Source organism: Diceros bicornis, chromosome 1 (assembly GCF_020826845.1).
Source record: "Diceros bicornis minor isolate mBicDic1 chromosome 1, mDicBic1.mat.cur, whole genome shotgun sequence".
Lineage (NCBI taxonomy): Eukaryota > Metazoa > Chordata > Mammalia > Perissodactyla > Rhinocerotidae > Diceros > Diceros bicornis.
The window spans coordinates 59,307,367-59,328,063 of record NC_080740.1 but is presented as its reverse complement, the minus strand read 5'-3'; the positions used below and the strand labels follow the sequence as shown (position 1 = coordinate 59,328,063).

The 20,697-nt window shown below is 40.2% G+C and overlaps 2 protein-coding genes across 2 annotated transcripts; both read right to left on the bottom strand.

Annotated features, from left to right (window-relative positions):
• Positions 1 to 6,091: 6,091 nt before the first annotated feature.
• Positions 6,092 to 8,694, bottom strand: PCDHB3 (protocadherin beta 3). The gene is given in 2 exon segments (XM_058542432.1): positions 6,092 to 6,407; positions 6,410 to 8,694. Coding segments are annotated over 2 exon segments (2,361 nt in total). The 5' UTR covers positions 8,505 to 8,694; the 3' UTR covers positions 6,092 to 6,141.
• A 1,885-nt stretch (positions 8,695 to 10,579) lies between these two features.
• Positions 10,580 to 14,475, bottom strand: PCDHB2 (protocadherin beta 2). The gene has a single exon (XM_058542422.1). The coding sequence runs from the start codon at positions 14,187 to 14,189 to the stop codon at positions 11,793 to 11,795; it is 2,397 nt and encodes a 798-aa protein (XP_058398405.1). The 5' UTR covers positions 14,190 to 14,475; the 3' UTR covers positions 10,580 to 11,792.
• Positions 14,476 to 20,697: the final 6,222 nt, after the last annotated feature.

Sequence of the window (20,697 nt, the reverse complement as noted above, 5' to 3'; positions counted from 1 at the left end):
TATTCTTTTTGATGCTGTCATAAATGGAATTGTTTTCTTCATTTCATTTTTGGATTGTCCAATGCTGGTGTGTAGAAATACAACTGATTTTTGTATATTGATCTTGTATACTCCAACCTTGCTGAATTCCTTTATTAATTTTAGTAGTTTTTTTGTGGATTCCTTAGGATTTTTTTTGTGCATGATCACGTCATCTGCAAATATACTTTTACTTCTTCATCTTCAATCTGGATTATTTTATTTCTTTTTCTTGCCTAATTGCCCTGGCTAGAACTTCCAGTACGATGTCCAGTGAAGGGGAACATCCTTGTTTTGTTCCTGATCTTAGGGGGAAAGGTTTCAGTCTTTCATTATTAAATCTGAAGTTAGCTGTGAGTTTTTATCGTTGCTGTTTATCAGGTTGAGGACATTCCCTATTATTCCTAGTTTGTTGAATGTTCTTATCGTGAAAAGGTGTTGAATTTTGCAAAATGCTTTTTCTGCATTTATTGAGATGGTTGTATGGTTTTGTCCTTTTCTGTTAATATGGTGTATTGCACTGATTGATTTTCATATGTTAAACCAACCTTGCATTTCTGGGACAAATCCCACTTGGTCACAGTGCATAATTCTTTTTATATGTTGCTGGAGTCAGTTTGCTAATATTTTGTTGAGGATTTTGCATCTATATTCATAAGGGATATTGGTATTTAGTTTTCTTTTTGTGAAATATTATTATGTTATATTTGTCTGGTTTTGGCATCAGGGTAATACTGGCCTCATAGTGAACTGGGAAGTGGTGCCTGCTCCTCTTTTAAAACAAGTTTGTGAAGGATTGGTGTTAATTCTTTAAACATTTGGTGGAATTCACCAGTGAAGCCATCTAGTGCTGGGCTATTCTTTGTGGAAGGTTTTTTGATTACTGATTAGATGAGACATTCAGGATGAAGAAATCCATTTCCCCAGAGATACAGAAATTTAAGCAAAAAAAAAAACCTCAAAATGACAATATTTAGAGAATACAATTTTAATTTTTGATAAACCCCAAATTGTTCTAGAAGTCTAGTTTCTCATCAAAGACTTTCCTTGTGGATATCCCATATTAGTTGGAGACAATTGACCTCAGAAATCTGACCCCATTTGTCTCTAATATTCCAGTTAGAAACATCTCACATTAATAGTTCTGTAACTAAGTCCCAGTAATGTTGATATTCTCAAAATGCTCGGAAAATGGCCGTATTGAGCAGCAGTCCACTGAAGGTTTCCTGTTCATCCTCAACATCTGAGCATCATTGAACAGGAACAGAGAGAATTGAAAGAGGAAGATGGCTGAGTCAAACCAATGATCAAGAGGATAGAGAACCTGTAAGCTTGAGTAAAATTCTGTTGGGGGTCAAGGAAGGGAAGATATGGCTGGGATAGGCCCTAGACCAGGTGTAGCAAGACCATGCCAAATAGAGGTGGCTTCTGGTTGCCCTTAATAACAGCACTAGCTTGTGCCTGGCTATGCCTATCACTTAGGAGCCTAGATATGCTTCAGTGCTCCATACTTCCAGGTGGTAGGCCCACATGCTAAACGTCAAGTACTCTGAGACCTTGAATCATTGATAAAATAGCCATGAGTTCTAGCTCAAGTCATCATCCAGGTTACCACCTTGTTCTACCTGGCACCAGCTCAGTGCACAGTATAGGATTGCTTTGCCGTGGGTTTTCTTTGTCATCCAGCAAGTTGTGTGTGTCATCCAGGACCACTATGTGCAGCACTGTCATGCATATTAATTAAAACCATGATTTTTTCCCATAGGTAACCCCCATGTGTCAATTACTTCAGTTACAACTCAATTTTCCTCAAAATCAGCTTGTTTACTCTGAAGATTAAAAAGTAAAAAATGTCTCTATTAGCTCCCGTGTCTACAGCCTTAACAGACACCGTGACAACCAATAAGTAGAAGGTGACATTCCCTGAGATTTTGCCTGATAGAGCAAATGTAGAGCAGTGCCACCCAAGGGAAATTGGGGCCCAGCTCAAACACATCATTAGGTGTTGGTCCAGAACTTCTACCTGTTTGTGGCAAAGTTGAGCTAAGCTTCTTAATTAAGGCTTGGATTTGTAGAGCCTGAGGCTGGAACCACCTTGAGATTCCTCCTGCGTCCCTTCCGCAAGACTACCAAAACCAGTACTGGTGTGAGGGAAACCGCCAGTAGGAGATGAGTTCTCAATAAAATATCACCACTCATATGAGGAAGACTAACAGGGTGAAAAATAGATTCAACAAATAAAAGAATGTGTAAATAAGAAATAGAGATTCAGAACAATATGGAAAGAATTTAAACATAAAAGATATTTAATTTCCTCAAACAAACAAAAAAGAAAATAGCAAATGTGAAAAAAGAACAAGTTGTTGTGAAAACCTGCCGAATGGAAATTTTGAAAAAGAAAACTATAGTTCCTCAAACAAAAGAAATTCAGTATATTGGGTGAATCTCAGGTTGAGATCTAGAAAGTATTATATATATATATATTCTAGGAAATCAAGAATAAAGAAAAAATCTAAAAGAGAGTAAACAAGTTTACAGATAAAAAAATGAGAACTAGACTGATATTATACTTTTTATCAAGTGTTGAATACCAAAAGAACAGAAGGAAAATTAGTTTAAATTTTAAAATCTATGATCAACCAAACTATTGGATAAGAATATTAGTATTAGACATAAAAATAACTCTGAATTATGACTAATAGGTTTCCAGCTTTAAAACATTTAACAATTTCTCTAAGAAGCAAAAGACTCCCAGAATAAAGTAGTGGGATGTATAGAAAAACTCACATTTTAAAAAAATCCTAATTTGCAAGGAAGCCATATTTAAGGATTAAAGAAGACATAAAAACTATGGTAAGTTACTTCACTAGTTTTAATGAGTGATATTTGAATATAGTTTAGCCTTTTAACAACCCTACATAAAAGTTTAAAATTCATTTTTGTCTCTTTGCTTTTCAGTGTTAAAAACTAGATTGTAAATGTCAAGGAAATATTTAAATTATTTAGGAATTGATATGTTTTCAGAGAGGGAAAAGGGAGAAAGCACACTATCTAGAATTATATTTTGAAAATGAATGATTGGCTATTTTAAAGTTTATTCAAAGCCTTTGGGATCTTACAAATTTCCTTTAATTTTGATACCATGAAGACTAATCAAAGTTCAGTAGAATAACCAGTTGGAGGCCAGAGAACTTACATATAGATTTCAGGAAGTTAATTTGATGAACAGAAAGTCTTGGAAGTTGAAGTTGCTTTTAAAAATTATTTATACTTCATTTCTTCTTTGTTCTGAAATCAAAGATGTGAGCAAGTTCAATGTGGAACCCAATTGGAGATTATTTTACAGTTCTCTGAGTTTCCAGAAATCTCAACAAGTGAAGGGGGACAAGTAATTAATACATTTGCTCTATGGGGATTGGAATTACACTCTTACAGCATATCCCTTTCTGAAAGTAGATAGTTCTTTTGAATTTAAATGTGGAGATAAGTTCGAAGTAAACAAGTCCTTGAAAAATTCACTGATTTCCCAAATATTTTAAAAATTATTTATTCAACAAGTATTATTCAAGCATCTACTAAGTGTGAGGCATTGGGCTATGTGCTGAAGATACAACTCTGAATAAAACAGAAACAGACTCTACCTTCAAGTTCCTTAGGGTCTAGCAAGGTTATTTAGTGTATTCTGGGGTTGGGGGTTCAAATTTTCTTTAGTTTCCCTTACTTTCTGAAAATTAGAATATTAGTGAGAGATCAATTTGGAAAGAATTCACAGTAATGGAGTTATTAGCCCTCTTAGAAGAAAAATTACTAGAAAGTTATTATTAACATTGAAAGTCATCCCTTTTACCTTGTGCTAGACTTTGGGGAATTCCAACAAGTGGCAACAATAGTTATGACTATACATATGGTATCCTCTCTGTCCTGTACATAATAAAATATCCAGATAATCAAGTTTTTGAAAGTTCTCTTCAAATAAAAGGGTAAAAGTTTTCCAACAGCCCAGAAATAAAAGCAACTTTGAACCAAGAGAAAGGTGTAATTGTTTCCAATCTTCAAGTTGAGTCCAGAGGATCTTTTCTGGCTTTACTAAACTCTGTTCACTTTCTCAACAATATGTGACCGCAAATGCATCTACCAACAAAGTTACTAACAGTATCTATTCTTCTATCTTCTGAGTCTAAATGACTCCTCAGCACATAGCCCCTCCAACTTTAGTCCCAGATCAGATACCATATTGGCCAAAAAAAGAACTGGCCTCTATATTTTCCAGATGGAATACTTCCCTGGCTCTGACACTACCTGGAACTAAGCCAGCCAAATAAAGAAAAGTCTTGATCAGAATTCTTTGCCTTTTTCCTGATCCTCATGAAAATTCAGCTAAGTGTGAAAAGAAGAAAAAAAAAACATGACTGAAAGAGCCAGATTCAAACATCTCTATAAAGTACTTAATGAGTGAAAGGAAATACTCTCTTTCCCTTGGTTATTAAGGCTTCAGGCATTTGATTCTTAGTTAGATAAAATGACACCATTTTAATGTGATTATAGCTATACTTCAATGTGTGATTAAAGGCATGTCAATATTAAATTTTAGTTTTGTTTGTTTTTTACAGTCATGAGGGATTTTTTTATTGAGGTATAATTGACATATAACATTATATTAGTTTCAGGTGTACAACATAATGATCTGATATTTGTATACATTGCAAAATGATCACAATAAGTTTCGTTAACATCTAGTTAACATTCCTTTTCTCTTTGGGGAATTTTCAAAATCTTTGTGAAACTTCAGCTCTCTTTCTTCTAGTCATGAGTATTTAATTTCTCGAAAGTTCTATCCTTCTGGATGAGAAAATGCCCACGAGGAGAAAATTTATTTTTTCCTAATCAACTTCCCTAATTGGGGACTAAATATTTTGTTACTTAAAAATAAGTTTTCTATTTCACTCAAAATAGCCATAAAATTTGATGTTTTGGTTGCTTCCAGATTTTATTCTTAGTCGTAGCTAATTTAGACTTTCACAGTGATATTGCTCTCTCCTCTTTAGAACTTCTTCATCTTGTATATCTTCTTTTAATTACACTACATGGACAGTGGATGGACAGTGTTTATCCCAGAAGGACAATACATAATCCTAAGTCATGTCAGACCAAAATCTGAAGGAGTGAACTAAGACAGGAAACAAGGAAAATATTTCCATCATATATCACCATGTAAATGCCAAGTAGACATTAATTTAAAAGTAGGATCGGATAAACACCACTTTTACCATAAAGCTTTTTGGGATCCTATATACCTGTACATTCTTGAAATTAAAAAAAAATTGCTCTCATGTTGATAACATTTACATCTCAGAATTTACAAACCAAATTGTCATCCCACCAGATGCCTTTACTAAATGATGTTTCGTACCTAATGGAAAAGCACAATCAGTTGTTCAAAATGCCTTAGGTTTAATTTTTTTCTCAGTCATCATGAATACACTTTAGGCAAATCTAAGAGTAATTTTCCCTGTTAGTCTATATTTTTTGTTCATATGTGGCCAATATAAACATATACAATATTGAAATATTAATTGCAAATGTCAAAACAGAAAATGAATTAAATATATTACTTTCTTTTGTAAGTACTATACCCCTAAAAAGATGGTACACCTTAAAGATGGTTCATCTTAAAGAAAGCACATTCTTATCTATCCACAAACTTCATTAATCATAGACAAAGCTCCTTTAGGAGTATTATAAAGAACATTATCTGACTATACTCAACAGGGTAAATTATAAGATTGGTGGTTTGGACATTCTCTACATTCCTTTGGATATAAAATTTGAAATGAGTTCCTTAAAATAAAGCTATTTGATATCACCATTAAAATATAATGAATTTATTTTTACTCACCTATTAGAAAAAGAAAAGGAGGCGTTAAGACTGCATTGATAAGATAGGAAGCAGATGAAAAAGAATATTCAAGGATTAACTAACTAAATAGAAAGTAAAATCAATATATAAACAAAATATTGTATCAACTAAAGATTCATTTAAAAAGAAAACATTCATAGCAAACAACTACTTTTTGATTCTTCTGTTAATAAAACCTAAGCTATTTTTGCAATTGGAGTTTTGCCCTAGTATTTCTCAGTGTCTTGAACCAGACCACTGGGGAGAATCGGTTTGAGGAACTGAAACTCGCTGGTCCCAGTACCTCCCCTCAGACACACCTCATACTGGTGGCTCTGGGACAGGGTCCCAGTACCGCCGACGTCCACCAGGTGGCCCGGAAAGTGGCCCTCAGGCACCGAGCAGCGACCCAGCGAGGCGGCCCTGCTCCTCCCGCACAGCCGCACCGCGATGAACGCGAGCACCGAGAAGAGGAAGAGCGACGACACCGAGCCAGGGCGATGACCAAGTAGATGGTGAGCGGGTCGGCCTGCGCCTGCTCGGCCACCGCCTCCGGCAGCGGCAGGTAGGGCTGCGAGAAGCCGTCCACCAGCAGCACGTGCAGCGTGACGCTGGCCGAGCGCGGCGGCTCGCCGTTGTCCTTGACCAGCACCAGCAGCCTGTGCTTGGGCGCGTCGCGCTCGCTCGGCGGCCTGGCCGTGCGCACCTCGCCGTTGTGCGCCCACACGCCGAACAGCCCGGGCTCCGTGGCCTTGAGCAGCTGGTACGACAGCCAGGCGTTCTGGCCCGAGTCGCCGTCCACCGCCACCACCTTGCTCACCAGGTAGCCCGCCTCGGCCGCCCTGGGCACCAGCTCGGTGCAGGGCGCCGAGCCGTTCTGCAGCGGGTAGAGCACGAAGGGCGAGTTGTCGTTGTCGTCCAGCACCAGCACGCGCACCAGCGCCTGGCTGCTCCGCGCCGGCGAGCCTCGGTCTGTGGCGCCCACGCCGAACTCGAAGGCCTGCAGGGCCTCGTAGTCCAGGGACCGCAGGGCGAACAGGTGCCCGTTGTCCGCGTTGATGGACACGAGGGAGGCGAGGGGCAGGCGCGGGTCGTGGGGCGGCAGCAGCGAGTAGGTGACCTGGGCGTTGGCGCCCGCGTCTGCGTCTGTGGCGCTGACGCTGCCGATGTGCAGGGCGGGGCTGTTGTTCTCGCGGACCCGCAGGGTGTAGGAGGTTTGAGTGAAGGCGGGGGCGTTGTCATTGACGTCGGAGACCAGCACGGTTATGCTGTGCTGGGTTTTCAGCCTGGGTGTCCCCAAGTCAGTGACGGTGATGGTGATGTTGTACTCGGCTCCTTTCTCTCTGTCCAGCGCTCCTTCTGACACTAGGGTGTAAAAATTCTCTACAGATGGTTTCAGAACGAAGGGGAGATCGTTCTCAATGGAACACATCATTTTCCCATTGTCTCCAGAGTCTAGGTCGGAAACACTGAAAACGGCCACCACAGTCTCTGGCGAGTTCTCTGGGATAGGACTGGTAACTGATGACATGGTCACTTCTGGTGGGTTGTCGTTCACATCAACCACCTGAATTATCACTGTTGATTTTCCCGAAAGTCCTCCACCATCCTTGGCTTCTATGTCGACTTCATAAGTTTTAATCCCCTCAAAATTCAAATATTTGACTAGTTGGATATCACCAGTAATTGGATTTAGTTGAAAAGTTTTGCGAATTTCTTCAGAAGCATGAAAAAATGCATATGATATTGTCCCGAAATTTCCTGTATCTAAATCAGAAGCTGAGACAGTGACAATAACAGAGTTAATGGGGCTGTTCTCTAGAATTTGAACCTCATAGAGCGACTGTGTAAATTCTGGGGCATTGTCGTTTATGTCTAAGACCAGGATGTGAATCTGGACGGTTCCAGACCTGGGTGGAGCCCCGCCATCCAGCGCCGTGAGCGTTAAACTGACCTCCGGCTGCTCCTCACGGTCCAGCGCTTTGTCCAGCACTAGTTCTGGGTACTTCCTTCCGTCCCTACGACTGCGTGTGAGAACGTGGAAATGGGAATTAGGAGTGACCGTGTAGTTTTGCAGACTGTTTCTTCCCACATCCAAGTCCTCAGCATTCCCCAAAGGAATTATTGATCCTGGTGGAGTGCTTTCTAGAATTTTCAGCTGCATTTCATTTTCAAAGAATACCGGAGAATGATCATTTTCGTCTATGACCTGGAGCTCATTTGTAATAAATTGCAAAGGATTTTGCAGTAATATCTGAAAAGGCAGTATACATGGCTCTGTGGAGCCGCATAGCTCCTCCCGGTCCAATTTCTCATGCAGAAGCAAATCACCGGTCTGATGGTTGAGCTGAAAAGGCTGTCTGTTCCCTTTAGACACAACTTGGGCCCCCCTCGCAGCCAGTTCTCCTACACTCAGTCCCAGATCCTTTGCTAGGTTGGTTATTAAAAAGCCCCTCTCTTTTTCCTCAGCCACAGAATAGCGTCTCGACTCGGACCCAGCCAGAGACCCACCCAGAAAAACAAAGAGAAACAGAACTTGCCTTTGTGTAAGAAAGCGCTCCCCTCCGGCCTCCATTGCAGTGTCTGCCATGTTCTTCCAAGAAATACTGCCAAGCTGAGCCTCTAACAGCGCTGGGAAACGCAAAGTCTTTTGCCTTCCAACGTTGAAGAAGGCCTAGCGAATAATGCTTTCCCGAAGCTCAGATTTGCTTGCTTAAAAATCTGCCCAGGCTCACAACGCCTAGTTTACCTCACTGGATCCGGGCGGTACAGAAGACGCGCGGTGCCGGGGGTTTAATTCGCCTTCTTAGTCAACAGCGCCACCATGCGTTCGCTCGCAGTTTCAAAATCTTGGAGAAGGTGTTTTGTTTCTTGGGGTTTTTTGGTTATTGTTTTGATTTTTTAATCGCTTATTCCCCCAGCAAACCCAGATGAGGCTACTAGAAGAATATCTTGTGTTATGTGAGTTAAATAAACACAACCTAGGGAAATGAAATGTGCTATTATCTAAAAGGAGCGATTGTCCCTGGTAGAGTCCTCATTTATACGATTTTGCAGAAGTGGACACGTCCTAGGGCTCGCCCCCAATCTGTAATTATTACACACAGCTTTTAAAAGATTTCGCTCTAAATGATGACATGCTTCACTATCCTATTTGTGTTTTTCTTTATTTTCCAGATTTTGTAAAGTGTACATGAGTTGTATTTACAGTCAGAAAAATGCTATGAAAACGTCTTTTCATTTTATCGTCTTGCAACGTCTCGCGCAAAGTGATAAATTATAATAGATCATGTAAGAGGGTAGATCCTGAGGAGCGCAAATGCCTAATCCCTTCTGCATTTTCATACTCACTCAAGGAACACAGAGCTTTCTCCTCTTCTTATTTCACAGTAATTTTACAATTATTCATTTAATCTGAATTAACTGTTTCATCTGCATAACTGTATTTCATCTGTGGAAACAGATATTTATTGACTTTGTAGATGTTAAGCGTATAGTGGTAATAAGACCGACTATGTCTATGTATCTTATACAGTTTTCCATTCAACGGGGGGAACAGACTTGAAACAGATGTTCAAACAAACAGTGTGAAAAATGTTCCTCTACAGGAAATGTGTACTGAGTGCACTGAAAGGATACAAGAGGGGGAACCAACTTAATGGGAGGGGTTCGAGAAAGTTTTCCCCAAGATGTGCCATTTAATCTGGAACCTGAAGAATGAGAAGTTTGCCAGGCTAAGACTAAGATAGGAAGATTCCTCATATAAGAAACTGATATGTAAAGGCCTTGGGACAGTAAAGCATGGCTATTCTAGATAGTGAAGGAAGGACAGTGTGCCCCAAACTTAGTGTCGAAAGAATAAGTGGGAAGAGGAGGCTGGAAAGGTAAACTGGGGCCAAATAATGGGTGGTTGGATTTTATTCTAAGAATGAAAGGAAGCTATTGCAAAGTTTTAGGCAGAGAAATGAAACACAAATATCATGCATTCAATATAGCTTCTTCACAATTATCAGTAATGTTACATGGAGGCTCATCTATTAAGTTTACTCTTAATATTAGTGATACTAAAAATAACAATGACACTTTCATATCTTTATATTATCTTATTTGATCATAACTGCAAGCTATTGAAATAGCTGTTATCATTTTGGGGGGACAGAAATTACGTGACATCCAAGATCCTACAGGTAATAAGTTGGTTTATCAAAGACTTTTGAAACCAAGATAGTGCTCTAGGCCACTGCTAATCTTAAAATGAGACTTTTAAAATTCATATTATAATTTTAATAGCATAGCTCATTCAAATAAACATAAAATGATAGAAAAATTTAAAGATAGGCTGAAGAACATTAAGAATTAAAAATATGTTTTAATGTATGGATCAGAAACTGAACTGTGAGAAATAAAGTTGAGTGAATAATTCAGGGAATTATAGAAGAAAATTTAAATTATAAAATTGAAAACAGAGTTTCCCCATATGTATTTTTCAAGCTAGTGGGGAGAAGAGACTCAAATTCAGCAGGAAGAGAAAAAAGGAAAAATATGTTGAAGAGACACCAGAGACTGATAACTGCATAATGTTTGAATAACAGTAATCAGTTCAATTAACAACCAAAAATTATATATATAATTCATTACACATCAGAGAGCATTTAATTCCAGCATAATTTTGTCCTATGAGTATTTTAGTATATTTAAATATTAATCTATCACAGGAGAAGTAAAGACTCTTCTTTCAGTCATTCAAAAATTTTACTAAGAACCTACAATCTTTCAGTCATTGTGCTAATCATGCAATAAATGGGGAGCTATTGAGAAACATAACTCAAGCACCTAAAAAGAAAAGCATTGAAAAGTCTAGGAAACTGAAAGGGGAAAAATAGAAGTAGTCAGTGCAAAAAAAAAAAAAAGAGTAGAATGGGCAGACCAAGATAAATATTTTTCCCACAGGCTTATTTCCAATGGAATCATAAATTCTCCAGAAACTTTTGAAAAATGCAATGCCACACTACATTTGAAGTTTCTAAAATTTGGTCAAGGACAAAGACATATATTCCCTCAAATCTTTTGGATTTTAATGAAGTGCTCAACGTTAATAGATAGTTTTTAATAATTAAAACTGAGGTTTTTTTTTAAAGGGGAGATTGAAATAAGTAGAGGTTAAACAAATTTTTTGGAAACAGAAAGCACAAAGAATTAGCATGTCTTTGAAAATGACTTGCCCTATGCTATTTATTTAACTACATTTTAGAATATTAGTGGTTGATTTATCGAGCACTTTTAATGTGAATGGTTGTGGAATCCAACAGTCAAGGTTCTCACGATCTCTAAAGAATCATAATTTTCATGTATAGACACTTTAAGGAAGTATATATTTAGAAAAATGTGAGAGAGTGCTCTGTTATTCATGACTATACCTCGGCTAATGGTTTTAGCCAAAGTGAGTTCACAGGATAAAAGTTACACTAGCCTAAGAGAATATACAGACAAAAAATTCTGGGTCAGAAAAAGAATAACCCCATGTAGCGACAGCAAATGTTTAAAAATGTAGGACTGCAAAATTACCTAGGAACTGTGGGAGGTGAGTTTGGAAAAAGGTGCTCTAACCTAAAAATGAAAGACTTCAGAAATACAAAATTTACTTTCATGCTTTAAATCGAATTGTCACAATGAGCCTTATCAATAATAGAATATAAAGAAAATTTGCATTCATTTTACCACAAAGCAACACATTTATAAACACAAGTAACATGCACTGAATTGGAATATGACAGTTACATTTAAATGAAAAGAAACAGCCCCAATGTGCAAGGCAGTAAAAAAGGACTTTCCACAAATTAACTGTGACTAGGCTCAGTAGATCCTTATTAATTAATACTTAGCTGAATTCAAAGCTATCCCTAAAACTGGGGTTTGCCTCACTAACCCTCTCCTCACCCTGAGCAAGGAAGTTGGGGAGAATCGGCTTGAGGAACTGGAACTCGCTGGTCCCAGAGCCTCCCCTCAGACACACCTCATACTGGTAGCTCTGGGACAGGGTCCCGGTGCCGCTGACGTCCACCAGGTGGCCCGGAAAGTGGCCCTCAGCCACCGAGCAGCGACCCAGCGAGGCGTCCCTGCTCCTCCCGCACAGCCGCACCGCGATGAACGCGAGCACCGAGAAGAGGAAGAGCGACGACACCGCGGCCAGGGCGATGACCAAGTAGATGGTGAGCGGGTCGGCCTGCGCCTGCTCGGCCGCCGCCTCCGGCAGCGGCAGGTAGGGCTGCGAGAAGCCGTCCACCAGCAGCACGTGCAGCGTGACGCTGGCCGAGCGCGGCGGCTCGCCGTTGTCCTTGACCAGCACCAGCAGCCTGTGCTTGGGCGCGTCGCGCTCGCTCGGCGGCCTGGCCGTGCGCACCTCGCCGTTGTGCGCCCACACGCCGAACAGCCCGGGCTCCGTGGCCTTGAGCAGCTGGTACGACAGCCAGGCGTTCTGGCCCGAGTCGCCGTCCACCGCCACCACCTTGCTCACCAGGTAGCCCGCCTCGGCCGCCCTGGGCACCAGCTCGGTGCAGGGCGCCGAGCCGTTCTGCAGCGGGTAGAGCACGAAGGGCGAGTTGTCGTTGTCGTCCAGCACCAGCACGCGCACCAGCGCCTGGCTGCTCCGCGCCGGCGAGCCTCGGTCTGTGGCGCCCACGCCGAACTCGAAGGCCTGCAGGGCCTCGTAGTCCAGGGACCGCAGGGCGAACAGGTGCCCGTTGTCCGCGTTGATGGACACGAGGGAGGCGAGGGGCAGGTGCGGGTCGTGGGGCGGCAGCAGCGAGTAGGTGACCTGAGCGTTGGCGCCTGCGTCTGCGTCTGTGGCGCTGACGCTGCCGATGTGCAGGGCGGGGCTGTTGTTCTCGCGGACCCGCAGGGTGTAGGAGGTTTGAGTGAAGGCGGGGGCGTTGTCATTGACGTCGGAGACCAGCACGGTTATGTTGTGCTGGGTTTTCAGCCTGGGGGATCCCATGTCGGTGACCGTGATGGTAATGTTATATTCTGATCTTGTCTCTCGGTCTAGGGCTGTGTATGTCACTAGCGTGTAAAAATTCTCAACAGAAGGTTTAAGGAAGAAAGGAAGGTCATCTTGGATGGAGCAAACCATCCTTCCATTGTCTCCCGAGTCAGGATCTGAAACACTGAAGACAGCAATTATGGTCTCCTGCAAGTTTTCTGCGATCTCACTGATAAGTGTTGACATGGTCAGTTCCGGAGGGTTGTCATTCAAATCCATCACTTGGACGAACACCACACAACTTCCAGAAAGGCCTCCACCATCTGTCGCCTGAATATTTAATGTGTAAGTCTGAATGGATTCGAAATCCAATTTCTGTGTTAAAAGGAGTTCTCCCGATTTTGGATTTATGCGAAAAGTTTTGCGAATATCTTCAGAGGCTTGGGAAAATACATAAGATATTTCTCCATAGGCTCCGATGTCTAAATCTCTAGCAGAGACGATGGCAACCTGGGATCCAATGGGGCTGTTTTCCAGGACCTGCACCTCATAGAGCAGCTTTGCAAACTCGGGGGCGTTATCATTGATGTCCAAGACTTCAATGCGGACCAGGGCCGTGCCGGACCTGGGTGGAGTCCCGCCATCTAGTGCCATGAGGGTTAATCTGATCTCAGGCTGTTCCTCTCGATCCAACGCTTTGTCCAGCACCAGCTGTGGTAAGATTATGCCGTCGGAACTGTTTTGTAATTTAAGATGGAAGTGCGAATTGGGGCTGACTGTGTAACTTTGGAGACTGTTGCTTCCTACATCTAAGTCCTGTGCACGCTCTATGAGGAAAGTAGTTCCGAGAGGGATACTTTCTGAAATTTTCAAAATTATTTCTTTGTCTAGGAAAACCGGGGAGTGATCATTTATGTCCCTAATCCGTAGGTCGGCCTGAAAAAACTGCAAGGGATTTTCCAGTAACACCTGGAAAGGTAGTACACAGGGCTCTGTAGGCCCGCACAGCTCCTCCCGGTCCAGTTTCTCATTTAACAGCAAATCCCCGGTCTGCCTATCCAACTGCAAACGCAATTTTTTCCCTTTGGAAATGACCCGAGGCCCCCGCGCAGCTAGCTCATCTACCTCCAGCCCCAGGTCTTTTAACAAATTGGCCACAAAAGAGCCACTCTCTGTTTCCTCGGCCACTGAATAGTGCCTAGGCTCGGCACCAGCCTGAGCTATGCCCAGCAAAACAAAGAATATCAAGACTTGCCTTTGTTTGAGACAGCGTTCCTTTCCCTCTCCAGGCTCCATCGCCTTCTGGTCTCAGTAAACCTGGCCCAGCCCGGGCTCGCGTTGTCGCTGACTCTATCTCCCAGTATCTCGCAAATACTGGGATAAGTGGAGATGCCTAGGGCCCTGATTTCCCGGAGCGACCGCCTTAGAAAGCCTCCCCTTCCCGCTTGCTTCTTTAGCAGAGCGTCTGGCTAAAGGAGCGCCGCCTGGTAGCTTTCCGCCTTCTACTTCTAATGCTGCAGCGCCACCCCGCGTCCTTTCCCAGTGTTTATTTTACCCAAAACATTAAGAAAATCTCCATCCTTTCTCTCAGACTGTTAGCAATCTAAATGGAATATATTCAAGTTGGGTCTCCCACTGTATCCAGGTCTTATCTGTGTTTTGAAAGCCTTTGCCATTGCATCCATTACGACATGGCAAGAATAGACAAATTTCCATTCCAGTTTTCTCACAGATCCAAGTGGCTCTTTTCAAATTGGAAAAAATCAACTTCAGAAACTGCAAGGGAGTAACTTCAGTTCTAGGATGAAAGAAGGCTTTGACTAGGCAGTTTCCAGTTTTTATTCAGAGCTGGGGCATGCGCGCATCTCGGTGGTAATTAGGTTACCATCCTCACACTCAAGGCCAACAGAAAAGTATTGAGAAGCAGGAAAGCACAGAATTCAAATGAGAACATTCTCCTGGACACTGAAATATTCTCCTTACTTATATTTCTCTTTTGCACTGCTCCCACTTCACATTTCCCTGAAATTTGAAGTGTTGGAGCCACATAAAATCTCCAGAAGTAGCTGGATAATTTCTTCTTGTGAATGTGCCAATATTTTTATTTTTCCTTTCTAACAGATAAGAGCAATTTTTTTACATAACCTCAATTCAATTATCACATCTAGCAAGAATAATAATTTCATAATATCAAATACCCAGTAAATATTGAAAATTTTCCAATTATCTTTTAAAAATGTCTTTTTAGAGATATTTGTTAAATCAGGTGCCAAACAAGGTATATATATGTTGGATGTTTGTTGTTAGGTTGTTAAAATTTCTATCTTTTTGTGTTTTTAAAAAATATTTTATTAAAAGAAATGTTATCAAGCCAAAAAAGACATGGAGGAACCTTAAATGCATATTGCTTGGTGAAAGAAGCCAGTTTGAAAAGGCTACATACTCTATTTTTGCAACTATGTGACATTCTGGAACAGGCAAAAGTGTAGACATATTAAAAAGATCAGTGGTTGCTGGGGGAAGGGGAAGAGGAATCAAGAGGTAAAACGCAGTGGATTTGGGGCACTGAAACTTTTCTTTATGATACTGTAATGGTGGATACATGACATTATGCATTTGTAAAATCCCATAGAACTGTACAACATAAAGAGTTAACCCTAATGTAAACTACGGACTTTAGTTAATAATAATGGATCAATATTGATTCATCAATTATAATAAATGTACCATGCAAGATGTTAATACTAGGGGAAACTGTGAGTGGGAGAAAGTGGGCATATGAGAACTCTCTCTACTATCTGCTCACTTTTCTGTAAAACCTAAAACTGCTCTAAAAAATAAAGTCTGTTAATTATGTATTTGTATTAAGAAATGTTTCAAATATATAGAAAAGTTAAGAACTGTACAAATATAATTCTACCTCCCATCCAAATGAAAAAACTGTATTTTGCCATATTTGTTCTATCTATATACTTTATTCTACACACATATATCCCTTTTTTTGGCTGACCCATTTGAAAGTAACTTGAAGACATCATGACACTTCACTTCTAAATATCTCCTAAGTATAAGGACATTATCCCACATAATTATAATGCTACTATCACACTTAACAAAATTAACAATAATTCCATAATAGTATATAAAGTCCAGTTTCTATTAAATCTCATTAATTGTCCTTCCCCAGTTTTCTTCAACTTTAATAAGAATTAATATTCACTCGAGTTCCCTTTACAAATGCACTTGCTTTCTTAACCACTTGTTATAAGGAATGTTTTAGAAAATTTGTTTTTTAACCAAGTTTTATGATTGTATCAGGTGATTACATCTATTTACTCTAGAATAGACCTCCACCTTTTACGATATTGAATTTTTTGAAGTGTCCAGACAAGTTGTCTTGTAGGATACCCTATTCTGAATTTGTCTGATTGTCTCCTCATGGTGTCATTTAACCTGTTCTTCTATTCTCCTATATTTCCAGAAAACTAGATATTTAGCATAATATTTTTTAAAGCTCTCATTTTCTATAATTGGGTAAAAAAATTGGGCAATTACAGGCACTCTTTTTTAACATTTAGAAAATAAATGCCTACTTGTATTCTGTTGAGATTATTTTTTAATTTTCATGATTATCACTTTTATATTAATATTATAATAATTCAAAATATTTTAATTCATTGACATTGAGCATTTAACACAATTCATCCAGGTGAAAACAACTCAAGATTCAAGTCTTTAAAAACAGTTCTTTATACAGGCTGCAAACCTTGATTAAGGTCAGAAATAGGCGTCGTGAAGATCACTTACATCAAGAAGGTAAATGATGACAGGTAGATCACCTGAAATTTTACATTTAAACCAAGCATATGATTATTTATTTTGTGTGTGTGCGTGTGAGGAATATCAGCTCTGAGCTAACATCCATGCTAATCCTCCTCTTTTTGCTGAGGAAGACTGGCTCTGAGCTAACATCTATTGCCAATCCTCCTCCTTTTTTTCTTTTCCCCCCAAAGCCCTAGTAGATAGTTGTATGTCATAGTTGCACATCCTTCTAGTTGCTGTATGTGGGACACAGCCTCAGCATGGCCAGAGAAGCAGTGCGTCAGCGCGCACCCGGGATCCGAACCCTGGCCGCCAGTATCGGAGCTCTCGCACTTAACCGCTAAGCCATGGGGCCGGCCCCTGATTATTTAGTTTTGATAGATTCTCTAAAGCATAACTAAAGCAGTTATGGTGAATTTGGGGATAACACAAAAGAGAGGAAAGTAGGAAATACGAAGAAAATTACAAAAATCTAGCACCTCTCACAAGTTGAAGAATTAAAAACTTAATATCTAAGATATTTCAGAGGACAAAATACTCAAGAACACATTAGGTTTTGTTGTACAAAAAAATTTTAACACCTCCCATGATGAGTCATATGTGTTCTCATAATTCGTGAAGTTTCACACTTCTTTCAGTTTCAATGTTATTCATATGTCTAGAAATAAATGGAAGTTTCTCTTTTTTCAGAGATATTTGTAGATGGTTTCCAGATTTCAACGCAGTATAGCCACTACGTTATTTTAAATCGTTTATATTCTTAAACCTTGATGAGAGTTCACATTCCTCCTTGAGTACCCTTTACAAATGCTCTTATTTTCTAAATCTCCATTAATAAGTAATCAATAAGTAATATATATTAGAAATAGAATCTACCATATTAAAAAATCTAAATAAAATATTTATATTATAGATTTATAAATAATTATATTATAAGGAAGGAATCTATTATATAATGAAGAATTATGTCATCACATTAGGTTTAATTTTTTATATTTGACTTCACTTTTTATATACTAATCAGAGAAATTATCCAAGAGTCACTTGTATAAGTTTGAAGAATATTTTTAATAAAATCCAACATATTAAAATATCATACAAATGAAGGAATTTATGTATTGGAACAGAAAAATATTTTCAAAATATATAAAAGAAAATGAAAGCAAGTCATCATAATCTTACTAGAAAACAAAAAGATCAGCCATTTAAAAAGTAAATAACACATTGCTTGAGAATTTATCATAATTCAGCTTGCCTCTCTCTTTTGGACTAGAGGGTTATTTGATAGGTTCTCTGAACTAAAGTAGTTATGGTGAATTTGGCGATAAAATAAAGGAGAGGAAAGTAGCAAATGCGAAGAAAATTACAAAATCTATAATTACAAATTACAAAAACTTTGAGAAAAAGTAGTCAAAGGGATTTACATGACCATTTTTCCCTATCAAAGATAATGCCAAACAATACAGAGATATTATCCATACTAATCGCCCTTTTTTTTTTTTAACAGTTTGATTTATTTTTTTTTTTGTGAGGAAGATCAGCCCTGAGCTAACATCCATGCTAATCCTCCTCTTTTTTTTTTTTTTTTTTTTGTGAGGAGATCAGCCCTGAGCTAACATCCGCCAATCCTCCTCTTTTTTTGCTGAGGAAGACGGCCCTGGGCTAACATCGGTGCCCATCTTCCTCCACTTTATATGGGACGCCGCCACAGCATGGCCCACCAAGCAGTACTTCGGTGTGCGCCCGGGATCCGAACCAGCGAACCCCGGGCCGCCGCAGCGGAGCGCGCGCACCCAACCGCCTGCGCCACCGGGCCGGCCCCTAATCCTCCTCTTTTTGCTGAGGAAGACTGGCTCTGAGCTAACATCTATTGCCAATCCTCCTCATTTTTTTTTTTTGTTTCCCCAAAGCCCCAGTAGATAGTTGTATGTCATAGTTGCACATCCTTCTAGTTGCTGTATGTGGGAGGCGGCCTCAGCATGGCCGGAGAAGCGGTGCGTGGGTGCGCGCCCAGGATCCGAACCTGCGCCACCAGTAGCAGAGCACGCGCACTTAACCGCTAAGACATGGGGCAGGCCCCACTAATAGCCCTTTTTCAAAAGAGAAATCTTTAGGCCTCCAATGGCCTTCAGCCCACAATGGCTTCACTCACTCAGCAATCAGATGGCAGAAGAAAGAGGGGGTTTGCAGTGACCTACCACTGAGACCCTGCAGGAAATACATGAGAAATATTCCAGCATGGGAAGGGACTGTTCCAGCACCTTTTATTATCTTAGGGTGGAAATTCTGGGCCTGTGGTAACACTCAATTTGCTTTTGCTTATTAAGGATACAAACAAATAAGTTTTTCTGTAATCTATCAAGATATACATTTCACAAAGCTCAAGCAAGCAGGATTTCAAAATAAAGGTGATTCAAGCAGGGAAAATGAAGGTGATGTTTATTCTCTTCCCCCAGTACAACTAATGATTTTGAAAGACACTTGCATAAGAATCTTGGCATTTTTTGCTTAAGGAGAATCATCATAGTCTATTAGGACAAACTATTCCCTTGAAAATAAAAATCTTGACCAGGCATTGCCATGGGTTGTAGCCTGATTTGAGTATATATTGGACTCTCTCTCCTAAAGATATGTACGTATATATACATATATATATACGTATATGTTTTCATATAATACATAGGACTTTTCCCAAGAAAGTCAGACATCGCTCCCATTATTAAAATAAAACTTGTATCAGGTTTAGGTAATCTCATAGATGACTGCATTTTTACTAAGACCACAATTTCATTTCTTTTTTTTTTTTTTTTTGGTGAGGAAGATTAGCCCTGAGCTAACATCTGTTGCCAATCCTCCTCTTTTTGCTGAGGAAGATTGTCCCTGGGCTAACATCGGTGCCCATCTTCCTCTACTTTATATGGGATGCCACCACAGCATGGCTTGACAAGCAGTGCATTGGTGTGCACCTGGGGTCCGAACCTGCGAACCCCGGGCCGCCACAGCAGAGTGCACACTTAACCGCTACGCCACTGGGTGGGCCCTTGAAATTTCATTTTAAAAGAAAATATGCCTAAGTGTTTTCCAACTACTAAATACAATATAGAAAATTGATAAATAATGAAGAAATCCAAAGATGTAGGGAGGGCAAAGATTATGTCAGGGGGAAAAGAAAGCTGAGAACCTGACTACAAAACACAAAACATAAATAATCAACTTAGATGTGCTACATATACATAAGGAAATAAAGTTTGAAAAATGATTAAGGTGTATTGTCATATTGGGGTACTTATTTGAACACATACCATGAAAAGGTGCAGGCAGACAAGATAGCAAAAGAATACTGAGACCATAGTAGCAACCAAGTAGATGCTAAGTGAGGAATCTAAACCTTTTCCTGGGCCTGTCAAGATGTGGCCAGTAGAGCTGAAAGAAACAACTGACCAGCAACAAGTGCAGTCTGAACCTGAAGCACATGGGCAGCATTTCAGTATCCTTGACCATAACCTTAAGTCTATGATTGGCTAGATCGCTATCACTCAAAAACCTGGTGGTATACACTTTCCTGTCTTGGGCTTACATGATAAACAGACTAAAACTCAAGTCCTCGAGTAACTGATAGGGCATGAAGGCCTACCAGATCTAGTCTCCATTGACTACCACCACCTTGAACATCACATATTCCTTTCTGCATCAGGTACAAGATGAAGGGTAAGCTGCCATTGTCATCAAACACTATCACTCACACCAACACCATGCTGCTCTGCTCCAGGGAGCTGCTGTTTCCCTTATACAGAACTTGACACTAGGACCTTACAATTCAAGGATGTCAGAGCAAACAGGTTCTTTGTATTCATATTGAGGAAGTGGTGCATATACTAGGGCACCAGCAGTGAGTAGTTACTTGGGCATTTTTCTATGGCAGTGTACTGCTAAAGTGCATGCTTTCTGAGGCTGTGTTCTCATGCTTGGTAAGTGTAGAGGC